Below are 16692 nucleotides of genomic sequence, written 5' to 3' on the forward strand. Positions count from 1 at the left end.
GGACCGGGGCACGAACCCGTGTCCCCTGCATCGGCAGGCGGACTCTCAACCACTGCGCCACCAGGGAAGCCCTACTCACTTTTTGATTGAAGGCCACAGCACAGTCCTAAAGAACTCAACATGGAATAGACTAGAAACAGGATTTCTATTTGCAATCAACCTTTTATATGATCATTCATGATCTTTGATTACACCAGGCATCACATTTCCCCTACTATAGACCCTTCACAGCATTGGAAGGATGGCATGCATTCAGGAGACAGCCAAAACTGATTTTTAAATCAATGGTGATAATCAGTTGGAAGAATTAATAAATTTTTAAGCAAAAATATTTAGGCCTCTAATCACCTTGATTCTAAAGCAGTGTGCCGTCTAGTACAACAGGAAAACAAGGAACAGCATTAGCATAGAGAAAGAGAGATGTCCCAAACCAGGATTTAGAACAAAAAGGCATTCCCGTAAGACATGAATAAAGCACAGATAATTTCAATAATGTACCATAATGAGTGATTACACTATTTTTCTCAGTCAATATGAGAGAACTATAGAACCAAAACTACCATGAAGTACTTACCAGCAAAAATCTATTTTCTCATTGAAAAGTTTTATAAGCAGAAGTAATGACTATCATTTGACCAATGAATTTCAATATAAATATTTTAAAAATATAGGTTTAAAAGCTAAGAAGCAATAAGGAGGAACAAAGATGCTTGTTTATAAAATGATACAGTTGATAAATGGATGTTATATAAATATACCACCTCATCATACACAATGATATTTTAGCTACTACACAATGAAATAACATTAAATTTTTAAGAATTAATTTGGGGCTTCCCTGGTGGCGCAGTGGTTGAGAATCTACCTGCCAATGCAGGGGACACGGGTTCGAGCCCTGCTCTGGGAAGATCCCACATGCCGCGGAGCAACTAAGCCCGTGAGCCACGATTACTGAGCTTGCGCGTCTGGAGCCTGTGCTCTGCAACAAGAGAGGCTGCGATAGTCAGAGGCCCGCGCACCGCGATGAAGAGTGGCCCCCACTTGCTGCAACTAGAGAAAGCCCTCGCACAGAAACTAAGACCCAACACAGCCATAAATAAATAAATAAATACAATTAAAAAAAAAAAAAAAAAAGAATGATCCATGCTTTAAAAAAAAAAAAAAAAAATTAATTTGAAGGTAAAACAAAACATATGTATACTCCCTTTCCTTTAGCATCTCAGTGCTGTGCAAATGAACCTACTACTCAATAAACCATGATATTAAAAAGATCTTGGCTTCTTTTTCTCAGCCTGCTTAAAAACAATAATCTACATGTTTTTAATAATTCCGAATCGTGGTCCTGGAGAAGAATGCCTAATCTGAATTTAAAATTGCAAATTAACATGCTCTTTAAATAGTATTTGTTAGCCTATGTGCTAACCTACCATATACCTTACTTGACTATGAATATTTAGAGATCCACTCTATGCATCTAATAAGATGTGAGTTACCCAAGTGAAAAGAAAATACCTGGTGTGGGAAGACACACAGTTAGCATCTCCCCACAACTAGGGCACCTGCAGCCAAAAAAAAAAAAAAAAAAACAAATAAAAAAAAAAAAAAAAGAATGATCCATGCTTTAAAAAAAAAAAAAAAGAATTAATTTGAAGGTAAAACAAAACATATGTATACTCCCTTTCCTTTAGCATCTCAGTGCTGTGCAAATGAACCTACTACTCAATAAACCATGATATTAAAAAGATCTTGGCTTCTTTTTCTCAGCCTGCTTAAAAACAATAATCTACATGTTTTTAATAATTCCGAATCGTGGTCCTGGAGAAGAATGCCTAATCTGAATTTAAAATTGCAAATTAACATGCTCTTTAAATAGTATTTGTTAGCCTATGTGCTAACCTACCATATACCTTACTTGACTATGAATATTTAGAGATCCACTCTATGCATCTAATAAGATGTGAGTTACCCAAGTGAAAAGAAAATACCTGGTGTGGGAAGACACACAGTTAGCATCTCCCCACAACTAGGGCACCTGCCGGCCACTGGTAGGGGACTCTGATGCCCAAGGAGACAGGAGGAACCCCAAAGTGAACTGGTAGGACGAAGGGGAACTGAGGGGGGAGGAGAAGTGGAGGCCAGACAGGATCGACACCCCTGAAGCTGGGGAGATCAGAAGAGGCAGGTGGGAGAGACTCTCAGGGAAGAGCAGGAAAGGAGCAGAGGGCAATCGCCTCACCCACTCGGGCCAGGGAGCCTGCTAAGCTGCCAAGCTGGTACCCCCCATCCAAAGCCCCATCCAGGCCGCGTGGGTCCTGGGGGCATAGGAGGGAGGCCAGGGAGATCAGGAGAGGAGGCGGGAGGGGCCCCCCAGGAAGAACGGGAGAGGAGTGGAGAGGTTGATTGCCCCACCCACTCGGGCCAGGGGAGCCTGCTGAGCTCCCAGGCTGGTCCTCTGCCCTCCAAGCCTCCCCAGCCCGGCCGAATTGGTCCTGGGGGCTTAGAAGGGAGGCCAAGGAGATCAGGAGAGGCAGGTGGGAGGAGCCCACCGGGAGAAGTGGGAGAGGAGAGGAGGGCGTTTGCCCCGCCTACTCAAGCCCAGGAAGCCTGCTGGGCTCCCAGGTGAGGTCCCCTGCCCTCTGAGACCAGGGCTGGGGGGCACGCCTGGGCCCCTTCTGTTCCTTGAGCCTAAGCCCCACCCCCCACAGCTGCCAGGGCCTTTTCCAGCCCTGTGGGTCCTGAGCATTGGCCCCGCCCACCACTCAAACCTCTCCCTTGCTTAGGCCCCGACCTCCACAGCCAAGGCCTTCTCCCCGCTCCCCCGCCCTTTTTTTCTTTTCCCTCCTCCTCTTTTTTGCTACTGTGGTACTGATGTACCTTCTGGTTGTTGATTCATCCATATTTTTATTTTTATATTCTTCCTAATGTATCTATCAGTTTCCCAGTCTAATTTTATTTTTTACTTTGTTATTGTTCTTTTTTTTTTTTTGCCACCCCAGGCAGCTTGCAGGATCTTGGTTCATGAGCCCAGGGTCGGGTGGAAGCTCCTGCAGTGGGAGCTCTGAGTCCGAACCACTGGACTAACAGAGAACCTAAGACCCCAGGGAATATTCATCAGAGTGAGCTCTCATGGAGTTCCTCATCTCAGCACCAAGACCCAGCTCTACCCAACAGCCTAAAAACTCCAGTGTTGGAAGCCTCAGGCCAAACAACCAGCAAAACAGGAACACAATCCCACTCATAAAAAAAAAAAAAAAAAAAAAATTAGATGACAGAAAAATACGTCACAGATAAAGGAGCAAGGTAAAAACCTACAAGACCAAATAAATGAAGAGGAAATAGGCAATCTATCTGAAAAAGAATTCAGAGTAATGATAGTAAAAATGATCCAGAACCTCAGACATAGAATGGAGTCACGGATTGAGAAAATACAAGAAATGTTTAACAAAGAACTAGAACTACAGAAGAAACAAACAGAGATGAATAACACAATAACTGCAATGAAAAATACACTAGAAGGAATCACTAACAGAATAACTGAGGCAGAAGAACGAATAAGTGAGCTGTAAGACAAAATAGTGGAAATAATTGCCGAGGAGCAGAATAAAGAAAAAATAATGAAAAAACATTGAAGACAATCCCAGAGACCTCTGGGACAACACTAAACGCACCAACATCCAAATTATAGGGGTCCCAGAAGAAGAAGAGAAAAAGAAACAGTCTGAGAAAATATATGAAGAGAGTATAGATGAAAACACCCCTAACATGGGAAAGGAATAGTCACCCAAGTCCAGGAAGCACAGAGAGTCCCTTACAGGATAAACGCTAGGAAGAACACACCAAGACACATATTAATCAAAGTAACAAAAATTAAATTCAAAGAAAAAAATATTAAAAGCAGCAAGGGAAAAACAAAAAATAATATACAAAGGAATCCCCATAAGGTTATCAGCTGATTTTTCAGCAGAAACTCTGCAGGTCAGAAGGGAGTGGCAGGATATACTTAAAGTGATGAAAGAGAAAAACCTACAACCAAATTACTCTACCCAGCAAGGATCTCATTCAGATTCAATGGAGAAGTCAAAAGCTTTCCAGACAAGTAAAAGCTGAAAGAATTCAGCACCACCAAACCAGCTCTATACCAAATGCTAAAGGAACTTCTCTAGGCAGGAAGCACAAGAGAAGGAAAAGACCCACAAAAAACAAACCCAAAACAGTTAAGAAAATGGTAATAGGAACATACATATTGATAATAACCTTGAATGTAAATGGATTAGATGCCCCAAACAAAAGACACAGACTGGCTGAATGGATACAAAAATAAGACCCATACATATGGTGTCTACAAGACACCCACTTCAGACCTAGGGACACATACAGACTGAAAGTGAAGGGATGGAAAAAGATATTCCATGCAGATGGAAATCAAAAGAGAGCTGGAGTAGCAATAGTTGTATCGGATAAAAGAGACTTTAAAATAAAGACAGCTACAAGAGATATGGAGGGGCACTATAAAATGATCAAGGGAATCAATCCAAGAAGAAGATATAACAATTATAAATGTTTATGCACCCAACACAGGAGCACCTCAATACATAAGGCAAATGCTAACAACCATGAAAGGAGAAATCGACAGTAACACAATAATAGTAGGGGACTTTAACACCCCACTTACACCGATGGACAGATCATCCAAACAGAAAGTAAATAAAGAAACACAAGCTTTACATGACACAATAGACCAGATAGATATAACTGATATTTATAGAACATTCCACCCAAATGTGACAGAATACACTTTCTTCTCAAGTGCACATGGAACATTCTCCAGGATAGATCACATCTTGGGTCACATATCAAGCCTTGGAAAATTTAAGAAAATTGAAATCGGATCAAGCATCTTTTCTAACCACAATGCTATGAGATTGGAGATCAATTACAGGAAAAAAACTGTAAAAAACACAAATACATGGAGGCTAAACAGTGCGCTACTAAATAACCAAGAGATCACTGAAGAAATCAAAGAAGAAATTTTAAAATACATAGAAACAAATGACAATGAAAACACGATAACCCAAAACCTATGGGGCACAGCAAAAGCAGTTCTAAGAGGGAAGTTTATAGCAATACAATCTCACCTCAAGAAACAAGAAAAATCGCAAATAAACAATCCAACCCTACACTTGAAAACAACTGGAGTAAGAAGAACAAAGAGAACCCAAAGTCAGTAGAAGGAAAGAAATCATAAAGATCAGAGCAGAAAAAAGTGAAACAGAAATGAAGAAAACAGTAGCAAAGATCAATAAAATGAAAAGCTGGTTCTTTGAGAAGATAAACAAAATTGATAAACCCTCAGCCATACTTATCAAGAAAAAAAGGGAGAGGGCACAAATCAATAAAATTAGAAATGAAAAAGGAGAAATCACAACTGACACTGCAGAAAGACAAATGATTATAAGAGACTACTACAAACAACTCTATGCCAATAAAATGGACAACAACAAAGAAATGGACAAATTCTTGGAAAGGTACAATTTTCCAAGACTGAACCAGGAAGAATTAGAAAATACAAACAGACCTATCACAAGTAATGAAATTGAAGCTGTAAATAAAAATTTTCCAACAAACAGAAGTCCATGACCAGATGGCTTCACAGGCAAATTCAATCAAACATTGAGAGAACAGCTAACACCGATCCTTCTCAAACTCTTCCAAAAAACTGCAGAGGGAGAAACACTCGCAAATTCATTCTATGAAGCCACCATCACACTGATACCGAAACCAGAAAAAGATATCACAAAAAAAGAAAATTATACAACAGTATCACTGATGAACATAGATGCAAAAATCCTGAACAAGATACTAGCAAACAGAATCCAACAGCACATTAAAAGGATTATACACCATGATCTAGTGGGATTTACCCCAGAGATGCACGGATTCTTCAATATATGCAAATCAATCAATATGATACACCACATTAACAAATTAAGGAATAAAAACTATATGATCATCCCAATAGATGCAGAAAAAGCTGTCGACAAAATTCAACACCCATTTATGATAAAAACTCTCCAGAAAATGAGCATAGAGGGAACCTCCCTCAACATAATAAAGGACATATAGGGCAAACCCACAGCAAACATCCTAGTCAATGGTGAAAACCTGAAAGCATTTCCTCTAAGATCAGGAAACAAGACAAGGATGTCCACTCTCTCCACTCTTATTCAACATAGTTTTGGAAGTCCTAGCCACAGCAATCAGAGAAGAAAAAGAAATAAAAAGAATACAGGGCTTCCCCGGTGGCACAGTGGTTAAGAATCCGCCTTCCAATGCAGGGGTCATGGGTTTGAGCCATGGTCCAGGAAGATGCCACAGGCTGTGGAGTAACTAAGTCCGTGTGCCACAATTACTGAGCCTGTGCTCTAGAGCCCACAAGCCACAACTACTGAGCCCGTGTGCTGCAACTACTGAAGCCTGTGCGCCTAGAGCCTGTGCTCCACAACAAGAGAAGCTACCACAATGAGAAGCCTGTGTGCCACAACTAGAGAAAGACTGCGCACAGCGAGAAAGACCCAATGTAGCCAAAAATAAAAATAAATTTTAAAAAAAAGAATACAAATTGGAAAAGAAGAAGTAAAACTGTCACTGTTTGCCGCTAACATGATATTATACATAATAAATCCTAAAGATGCCACCAGAAAACTACTAGAACTAATCAATGAATTTGGTAAGGTTGCAGGAGACAAAATTAATGCACAGAAATCTGTGGCATTCCTATACACCAAAAATGAAAAATCAGAACGAGAAATTAAGGAAACACTCCCACTTAACACTGAAACAAAAAGAATAAAATACCTAGGAATAAACCTGCCTAAGGAGGCAAAAGACTTGTACTCAGAAAACTATAAAACACTGATGAAAGAAATCAAAGATGACATAAACAGATGGAGAAATATACCATGTTCTTGGATTGGAAGAATCAATATTGTGAAAATGACTATACTACCCAAAGCAATCTATAGATTCATTGCGATCCCTATCAAACTACCAATGGCATTTTTCACAGAATTAGAACAAAAAATTTAACAATTTGTATGGAAACACAAAGGACCCCGAATAGCCAAAGCAATCTTGAGATAGAAAAATGGAGTTGGAGGAATCAGGCTCCCTGACTTCAAACTATATCATAAAGCTACAGTAATCAAGACAATATGGTACTGGCACAAAAACAGAAATACAGATCAATGGTACAGGATAGAATGCCCAGAGATAAACCCATGCATACATGGGCACCTAATTTATGACAAAGGAGGCAAGAACATACAATGGAGAAAAGACAGCCTCTTCAATAAGTGGTGCTGGGAAAACTGGACAGCTACATGTAAAAGAATGAAATTAGAACACTACCTAACACCATAAAGAGGTAGACATAGAGAATGGACTTGAGGACATGGGGTGGGAGGGCAAAGCTGGGGCAAAGTGATAGTAGCATCCACATGTACACACTATCAAATGTAAAATAGTTGGCTGGTGGGAAGCAGCAGCATAGCACAGGGAGATCGGCTGGGTGCTTTGCGATGACCTAGAGGGGTGGGATAGGGAGGGTGGGAGGGAGGCTCAAGGGGGAAGGGATATGGGGACATGTGTATGCATATGGTTGATTCACTTTGTTGTGCAACAGAAACTAACACAGTATTGTGAAGCAATTATACTGCAATAAAGATCTATTAAAAAAAAAGAAAATTACATACCTTACTTGACTATGAATATTTAAAGATCCACTCTGCATCTAATAAGATATGAGTTACCCAAGTGAAAAGAAAATTATATTTCATAGTTTTATGGACCTTCTTTCTATTCTGAATAGTTCTAGATATCATGGTAATTGTGTGTATATGATGTTTTCTCTGAAACCAGTAATAATGAGAGATGTAGAGTTCAGAAATTACTGACATAAAACCACACTCTTGAATATCCTCATTCTTAGGAAATTCACACTAAAGTATTCAGAGTAAAAGGACATGATATCTGCAACCTACTCACAAATGGCTTAGAATAAAAAAATATATGCATATATATATGTAGGTATGTACGTATACATGTAAACAGACTGATAAAGCAAATGTTAAAAATTGATGAATCTGGAGAAAGAGTTAGCAGTTCTCCATAATATTTTTGCAACTCTCCTGTAAATTTGGAATCGTTTCACAATACCAATTTTTAAAAAACTCTCTCCAAGATTCTAACTAGTAAATTTATGTCTAAGTGACTTACTAATTGAAATAAACCTATTAAGAATGAATTTTGTCCAATAATTTTACTACTGTGTAGATAGTCATCAATAATGCATGGGTATGTACCACTATAGGCATATATAATAATATCCAGGGAGAGTACACTTTAAAAACCAAAAGACTAGAAATAACCCACATGTCCACTGGCAAATGAATGCACTGTGATATAGTAAATGAAATATTATCCAGCAATAAAAATGAATGAACTGGGCTTCCCTGGTGGCACAGTGGCTGAGCGTCCGCCTGCCGATGCAGGGAACAATAGGAATGAATCTCATAAATTAATTTAGGTGAAGGAAGCCAGATATAAAAGAATTTATGCTGTATCATTCCATTTATAGAAAGTTTAAAACCAGGCAACACTAAACTATGGTATTTGAGGTCAGGATGTCAGGTAGAGATTGGGTGGGAAAATGCGAGGAGCTGAAGGTGTGCTGGTAGCATTCCATGTATTGACTGGGTTGGGGTGATGTGGGATGTTCACTCTGTGATAATCCATGGAGCTGGATGCTTACGATTAGCGTACTTTTTTTTTTTCCGGTATAGTTTTTAGTGATTAGCGTACTTTTTAATGAAAAATGTGAAGTGTCTTTTTGGCTTATTGATTCTATGCTGTCAAATTACAAAACAGCATACAAAAAGTAAACAAAAACATGCCAAAAAGTGCTCTCTGATTTTTAGAACTTCTCAGAGCCAAGAGAACGCTACAAAGTACAGAAAATACGATGATTTTTAATGATCCTATAAATTTAAAAGTTCTCCACATGTTTAAATATAGCATTTCAAATAAGATCACTGCAAAGAAGCAAATTTTTTTTCAATACAAAACTAAATATTTGGGCTTCCCTGGTGGCGCAGTGGTTGAGAGTCCGCCTGCCGATGCAGGGGACACGGGTTCGTGCCCCGGTCCGGTAGGATCCCGCATGCCACGGAGCGGCTAAACCCGTGAGCCATGGCCGCTGAGCCTGTGCGTCCGGAGCTTGTGCGCCGCAATGGGAGAGGCCACAGTAGTGAGAGGCCAGCGTACCGCAAGAAAACAAAACAAAACAAAACCAAAAAAAAACAACAAAGAAACCTAAATATTTATCCTCTGACTTCAATATCCTCCTATCAGAATGAGGTACAGAAGGCTTAAGGGAAGCTAGGCACAAGAATGATACATACATCTAGGCAGAAACTACCAAAGATGAACATATAACCATACATTAAAAACTATAAATAATCTTTTTTTTAAAAGTCACTGCTTTTGTACTATATAACCTATTCACAGCTAGTCTTTGACCTTCTTATGGCTGTTCCTAATTGTCACCTCAGGCATGGTTCTATTTCTGGAAGGAAACAGGGATTCTCCAGATGCTCACTTTAACATAACAACAGGAAATTGCAGATGGATGTCATTGAAAGCACTGTATTCTTAGTAAGGAGTACTATGGAGATGAGGCAAACTGACGTTTTTATATGTGTACATCCTCAGTTCTCTAAATTCATTGCATATTCCATATACATTATGCTATTTTTATGGCTATCTTCCTTTAAATCTTCTCCCATAAGGTTGTCGCTGAAAAACTCTTTAAAATCGTCTTCATCAACTTTCTTTGCTAGCAATTCAATGTTTCAACATAATTTTGTACTAATTCAGAGGAAGGTTCAGATTCAAAATTTTATTAATCCAATATTAATCATCTTTCTTGGGATGAAAAAAATGGACACACATGGACAAAAGATATTCAGGGATAATTCAAGCGTTATTCTAATTTAACTAGTTACTGTGGGTTACCTAATTATATGCTAACTTTTTGGATTCCCTAAGTCGAAAAGAAAGGAGGCCAAAAGAATACCCAAGAAGATTTTAGTGGCACACAGGCTAGTTGATAGCATGTATTCCTCTCCCTGACTGCAAAAATTGCCAATTATCGAACAATAGAAACAACCCAAATATCCGTCAGCAAGAGAGTGGATCAATTCTGGTGTATTAAATGGAATACTATACAGCAATAAAAAGGAACGGCTCAAGCTACACATAAAAATAGGAATGAGGGCTTCCCTGGTGGCACAGTGGTTGAGAGTCCGCCTGCCGATGCAGGGGACACGGGTTCACGCCCCGGTCCGGGAAGATCCCACATGCCACGGAGCGGCTGGGCCCGTGAGCCATGGCTGCTGGGCCTGCGCATCCGGAGCCTGTGCTCTGCAACGGGAGAGGCCACAACAGGGAGAGGCCCGTGTACCGCAAAAAAATAAAATAAAATAAAATAAGGAATGAATCTCAGAAGCTTCTAAGCCAACAACAACCCCTTGAGAAGAATTCCCAAGTTAATCCACCACTTTCCAAAGGCTAGAATATCCCACTGAGAATTTGCATGATCAGTAAGATTTTATAATTTCAAAAAATTTTAAAGGCAATTCTTAAAAAAATCACTATATTTAATTTTGTGTAGCTATAAGAGCAAGGAATAAGATTGAATAGGCTACACGTTTTCAATTCTGGGGACAAAAAACAAAGCAAAATCAAATATCTACAAGATTCAAGAGCCCCCTCATGTTGTCTGAAAGAGTTGCTATCGACATGATCCTATACCCATTATGTGTCTTACACTGAGATTCAGAAAAGAAGGTCTATGTCATTGAAAAAATCAGAGAAATGTCTAGGAAATATTCTATATACTTAAAAATAAAGATATATCATATCCATTACTTTAGTATAGTTGTTTAAATCAGTGGCTTTTGGGTTCCATAAGATATGTCCAGAGAAGCTAAGAAAAAAAGGCATGATCAGGGGAGGTTTGCTTAGTATGTGTTAGCACCAGGTCTTGCCCCAAACAAAACAAGGCTTAGACTCTGGGGCCAAAGGCAAAGAAACACACAAATAGTACAAAAAAAAATAATCCCTAAAGTAAGATAATCATGTCATCAAAAAGCTCTGAAACACTGGTTTTAAAAGTTTTCTTCAAATTAATTGGAAATGAAACCAATATATTAGAAACAGGTTACAACAAGCACAACATACGGATGCATTCATGTCACTCTAAAGTTAATTAGCCACTTCTTAGTAACATATCAGTATATCACTGCAGAAAATGTTGCTTTGCAAACAAAGGACACTGATCTCACCTGATTTCATTTTCATACTGTGGGGACAGTCTACCTGAATTCTGGTAAAAGCTTTTCAGGAAAGAGGGGGCAGTGACGGAAGGGGCAGAGAAGGAAGTGTGAAGACTTGGAAGACTGGAGGAAGAATTACTCTCCTTGTGCATGCGCCGAACTGATGAAAAGATGCTGGGTACAGAAAATACAGCAAATTCGTCTTAATTTACATTTTGGCACAATCTTCATTCACTATGAAATAGCATATACACAGGTTCTCGCTATTAATGTAATCAGGGCTGAATTTATATGGAAAAAAACTTATATGCATGCAGTTCTCTATTAGATGACTATGGCTTAGTTCACTGTCCACAAACCGAATTCCTCATCTATGCAGCGTGTCTAAGCATATGTGTTTGTCTCTAAAAAGCTCTTAACAATTTTAGGACAAAAAGTGTTTGTTTTGACACGCAAAAGATACTTCAAGGGGGAAAAGTAGGAAAGCACAAATAATTACAGGAAACAAGTTCCAGAAGGAAAAACTGATTATCAGTAGTTCAAAGACTTAATTATTTTAAAGATATAAACCCTTCTAAAAATTTAAGAACAACATGTTTGGTTGTTGGAAGTCATCATAATCATAATACCTTTGGCTTAACAAACGTTAATGTCCATGTTCTTTTCTTGCAGCCTGTGGAATTGTGCAGCCATGGTTTTATCTGAATCCCTAAATCTACAAAGTTTTTTTTCCAGAAGATTCTTTTCATAGCAAGTTTTTACCATGATATAAATAGCATCTTTTCATATTGACAGAAATTCTTTGAGCATATACTTTATGAAATGTGGAAAACATAAGGAAAAACAGACATCATTAATAGTTTAAAATAATTAATGTTTTAAATTCTTGAAAATAATTTTTCCTGGAAAAAGAGACTTAATGTCTTGGGTAAATATAAATGATCATTAAAAATTTTCATATATACATGAATACTTAATCCTTTTTCATAAAAGAAAATCTGAGGATAATTAGTTCTATTAATTTACTTTATTTTTATATATCCTAAATATTTTATTTTTTAATATCAAATTATTCAAAAAACAACAATCAGCATTCAATTGCATCCTTAAAAGAAATGCTGGTAAATTTGATAACAACTAATATAAAAATTAATCTTCTTTTTACTTAGAGTTCTGTTTTTTTTTTTTTTTCCTCTCTGACTGGAACCCCTATCAGACCGTTTCCTGAACCAAACTCATAGGTAACGAAGAAAAACAAAATTAGTTCTAGGATATAAATTCTGATTTGTACTACACGGTAAGAAGTATAATCATTCTACAATTCCAAATTCACCTCCTTTATCATCTCTTACCAAATGCCAAATGATTTCGTTAAATATTTTTTAAATACCATGCAAGATAGTTTCTAATGGATACCTCCTGTCAATTATGGTATATGTATTCTTCTTTGTAAACATCATTTTATTCTAGATAAAATTTTTAACAATTTTCACATTTGGCTTTAATTTATTATGAAATAAAACACAGCCAATTTTTATCTCATGTATAAAAGTAACGTAGGTGATTTTTTTAACCCCTGTGCTTACAGGAAGTTCTGCTATGTTATTTGCAAATTTGCTGACTGTTTCATGAAAGCCATCGTCAAAGAGACACTGAGGAACATGCGTTGTCAGAGGTTTTCCAGACAAAACAACTGCCTGATATCTTGTTTTCTCCATTTTTCTGGGGGAAAAAAAATATATATTTCCATCCAAAATGCTTTAACTCTTCTCTTTCCGGGTGCCTTAAAGCTTGCCTGTTTCCCTTAGTAACGAAGGTTTTTATAATTCCATTTATTTTTCTGAAAACTAAATGTTGGCTACAGCATGAAGTCACAATAACTCTTGACTCCACCGTGGTCAGAAGAGAGTGACAGGAGAATTTTGTTCCAGCTTCTGGAGGGAGGTTTGGACTCACCTGCAGTGTTCGCTGGAGCTATGCCTCAGAAGAGGGGAGCGAAGCCCGTGAGCCTTCCCATCCTGTAAATTCAGCTTTCTCTTCGTGCTGGAAGGTGGGTGGCTGAACGTGTGGGCCCGTCTCCGAAACTGCGGGGAGTCGGAATCCTCTTCAGGGAACGTCTGCCAAGCTGAGGACAGTGGGGAAGCTGGTGGGGTCCCTGGCGGGGAGTCTCCTGGGGAGCAGTCCTGAAACGCAAGAAGTCAGGCCTTTCTTTCCTACACCGATCATGGCAGACCTGCTCAGAAGCAGAGCTCAACCGTGACAGGGTGCCTCTTCTTCCTCCTGAGTCATGACAAACTGTTGTAGGTTTTTTTTGTTTTTTGTTTTTTTTACTCAATCCATGCTGAAGGCTGATCACTATCGCCACCACCCATTTCTTCTGATAAGCAGCTGTAAGACAGCATCCGTAAAGGTAGGCCAGAAAGTGAAAGGGATGATAAGAGGAGGTATTCTTTGCCCTAACCCTTTGTGGTAAAATGCTCTACAGCTACTGTACTGTTCTCACTGTTGCCAGAAAGATGAAAAGAGATCCTGACCGAAAGAGGGTGGAGTCTGTATTTACGTATCTACTGATTTCCGTGACATATCGGTTGCATGTTTCCTGTACTGTCAAAACAATATCACAACGCTTAAGTGTCCAAGTCTCATGGCAAAGATTTCAGGAAAATAAAATAAAGCCTGTTAAGTATCTTCCCTCACCATGGATGCTTCTATCTAACTACGTGTTCCCTGAGGTAAAAAAATTTTTAAAAGACATGAAAAACAGGAAATGAATGAAAAGTGAGCTATGCCAGAATGCCTCTCATATTGCATGGGTAGACATCATAAATCTTTCAATTTAGGCAAGTATGCTGTTTATACTTTCCAGAACAGGCTCCACTGTTGAAATGTTTAGCTTGATAAACTTTGGTTAGGGCTAATCGACTCATAACTGGACTAAGTCCTCAATTCTACCAACACAAAGTTTAGTGAACATATTTTAATATTTTTCCATTAAAAAAATAGGTTGCATTCGCCTCAGGTTACATGTTACAGGAAACAGGAAACCAAACCTACTGAGAATTGTCTATGAGATAAAGAAGAGCCTAATGTTGCAGTTAAAAGCGTTAAATATGGGGGAGGGGGAAGTAATAAGAGGAGAGAACAAAAGATCAAAAGATCACTGTATAAGTGCAATAATCATACGGCTCCTTTTTCTATGGCCTTGGATCAACAGTTGCTCAAATATTGTCCCCCAAAGTATACTATCTCCAAACAGTAAAAAGCCTGACAGAGCAGAGTCAGACAGCAAGGGATGTGTTCTGTCCCAGCAAGAGAAATCCTCAGTTGAATAAAGGGCAACATGCTAAGAGCCAGAATCTTCTTTAAAATAATAAAGGCTCAAATAGTTACTTTTTAGAAGTCATAAAGAGCTCATAACAAAATAACTAAGCACGCATATCATCATATTAGTGTTGGTTTTTACCAAGTTGCAATAGTAGGCAAAAAGGAAGCTCTGCTTAGATACCTTCTCTGAAGCAACACTGTTGGATCGTTCAAAGCTGTCCACACTTCCAAGCCGACCTCTCATTCTGTTCGCTCCCTGAGTGAAGAGAATAAAATTCAATCGTTCATAGGGTTTGAATTTTTACTTGAAAACTATAAAAGGCAGTTGCCTCTTCATGTTAGCACTACATTGATCCTTTTGGGGTTCACTCAAATTTGCTGGCAGTATTAACAGCCATTCCAGCATGGCAAAGAGAACTGTCTGCAATCTACTTCCATTACTTCTAAATCATCCATTAGATAACCAGATATTCAGGCCAAGCTTACTGAAGTGACTTTGGTTACAAAGTCAAACATTATTCACCCATAACATCAGTGAGAGTCCCATGAACTTGGTGTCACATACAGATAAACACCCATGTGGAAAGTACAGCACAAAAAACCACAACAGTTATAAAAGAAAATGGTTTAATACATACAACCTCCCTACAACCTAGATCATAATTTACATTATAGGATTATAATAAACACAGGTTTAAAAAAGAAAACTGCATCCTAAAATGTATGGATTTAGCTTCATTCATTATTCCATAATGCAAAACTACTTCAATAAAGTCTCTCTAGAAGACTAGATAAAAGTTTGCTTCAATATTCGTGAATCGGTTCTCAATTTTCTTTTCTCACAATTCTTTGGTGACGATCTAAGTAAAGAACCAAAGGGATCATCTCATCTATTTCTCTCTATACTTCATGTAGGGAGAAACTGAAGTCAAGTATTGAAGGAAAGACGATGGAAAGGCTGGATAGGAACCACATCACATAGAAGGTCTTAAGAGACAAAATACAGACCAAGATGTTCTATATAACTCTAAAACACATGGGAAAGTTCTAAAAAGAATAACTAGAAATACATCAAGTCAGTGTGACAGTGACTCTCCACAATGAAAAAACGCACAATATTTTTATAGCACTTTACAATTTTAAAGTGTGTCTCCAAACGTTTCTTGGGTTTAATTGGGGGGGGGTTAAGTTTCATTTTAATTTTTTTTTTTTTTTTTTTCATTTTAATTTTTTTTTTTTTTTTTTTGCGGTACGCAGGCCTCTCACTGCTGTGGCCTCTCCCGTCGCGGAGCACAGGCTCCGGACGCACAGGCTCAGCGGCCATGGCCCACGGGTCCAGCCGCTCCACGGCACGTGGGATCCTCCCGGACCGGGCCACGAACCCGCGCCCCCCCCATCGGCAGGCGGACCCTCAACCACTGTGCCACCAGGGAAGCCCTCATTTTAATTTTTAATCAAAGTGATACCTACACAAAGTTTCAAAAGTCAAACTGTGCTACCAAACTTATGATGTTAAGTGGCAATCACCAGCCCCCTCCTTCACATGCTGAATCCCATTCCCCAAAAGCAAACACTTGAAATTACTTATATCAATGCTTCTGTTATTCAGCTTACATTCCTTTTCCTTAATCTTTCCATTTTAGGCACTATCCATTGACTTCCTACTCTGGAAGATGAGACTTTAGGATTCTTACTTCATTACCCATCCCCATACACACTTCTCTCTTCCCCTCTTCTCTCAGTAGAGTTATACCACGCATCGGTTAAACCAATATTTTGTGCTTAGATTTTTACGACCTTGTAAATACTGTTTGCACCTGAGCTACATATTTTACTACTAATACAACTCACATCTTGTACAATTTGTTCTTCATGGAGTTAACAACGACCTCAGTAATCACCAGTTTATTACTACTAATTTATTTATCATTAATCTATTACCAATAAATCTCAATATGGTCAAACATTACATAAT

The 16692-nt window shown here is 38.6% G+C and overlaps 1 protein-coding gene across 3 annotated transcripts in view; it reads right to left on the minus strand.

Moving 5' to 3' along the window:
* The window catches only part of TBC1D4 (TBC1 domain family member 4), a 205885-nt gene that overhangs the window by 37072 nt on the left and 152121 nt on the right, over nt 1–16692 (minus strand). For all 3 annotated transcript variants that reach the window (XM_024753933.1, XM_024753935.1, XM_024753934.1), the window contains exons 9-10: nt 14899–14973; nt 13350–13576 (exon numbers count right to left, since the gene is read on the minus strand). In XM_024753933.1, coding sequence (XP_024609701.1) covers nt 13350–13576; nt 14899–14973 — 302 coding nt within the window. The remainder of the gene's footprint in view (nt 1–13349; nt 13577–14898; nt 14974–16692) is intronic.

The sequence above is a fragment of the Neophocaena asiaeorientalis genome, unplaced genomic scaffold (assembly GCF_003031525.2).
Source record: "Neophocaena asiaeorientalis asiaeorientalis breed wild unplaced genomic scaffold, Neophocaena_asiaeorientalis_V1.1 scaffold212, whole genome shotgun sequence".
Lineage (NCBI taxonomy): Eukaryota > Metazoa > Chordata > Mammalia > Artiodactyla > Phocoenidae > Neophocaena > Neophocaena asiaeorientalis.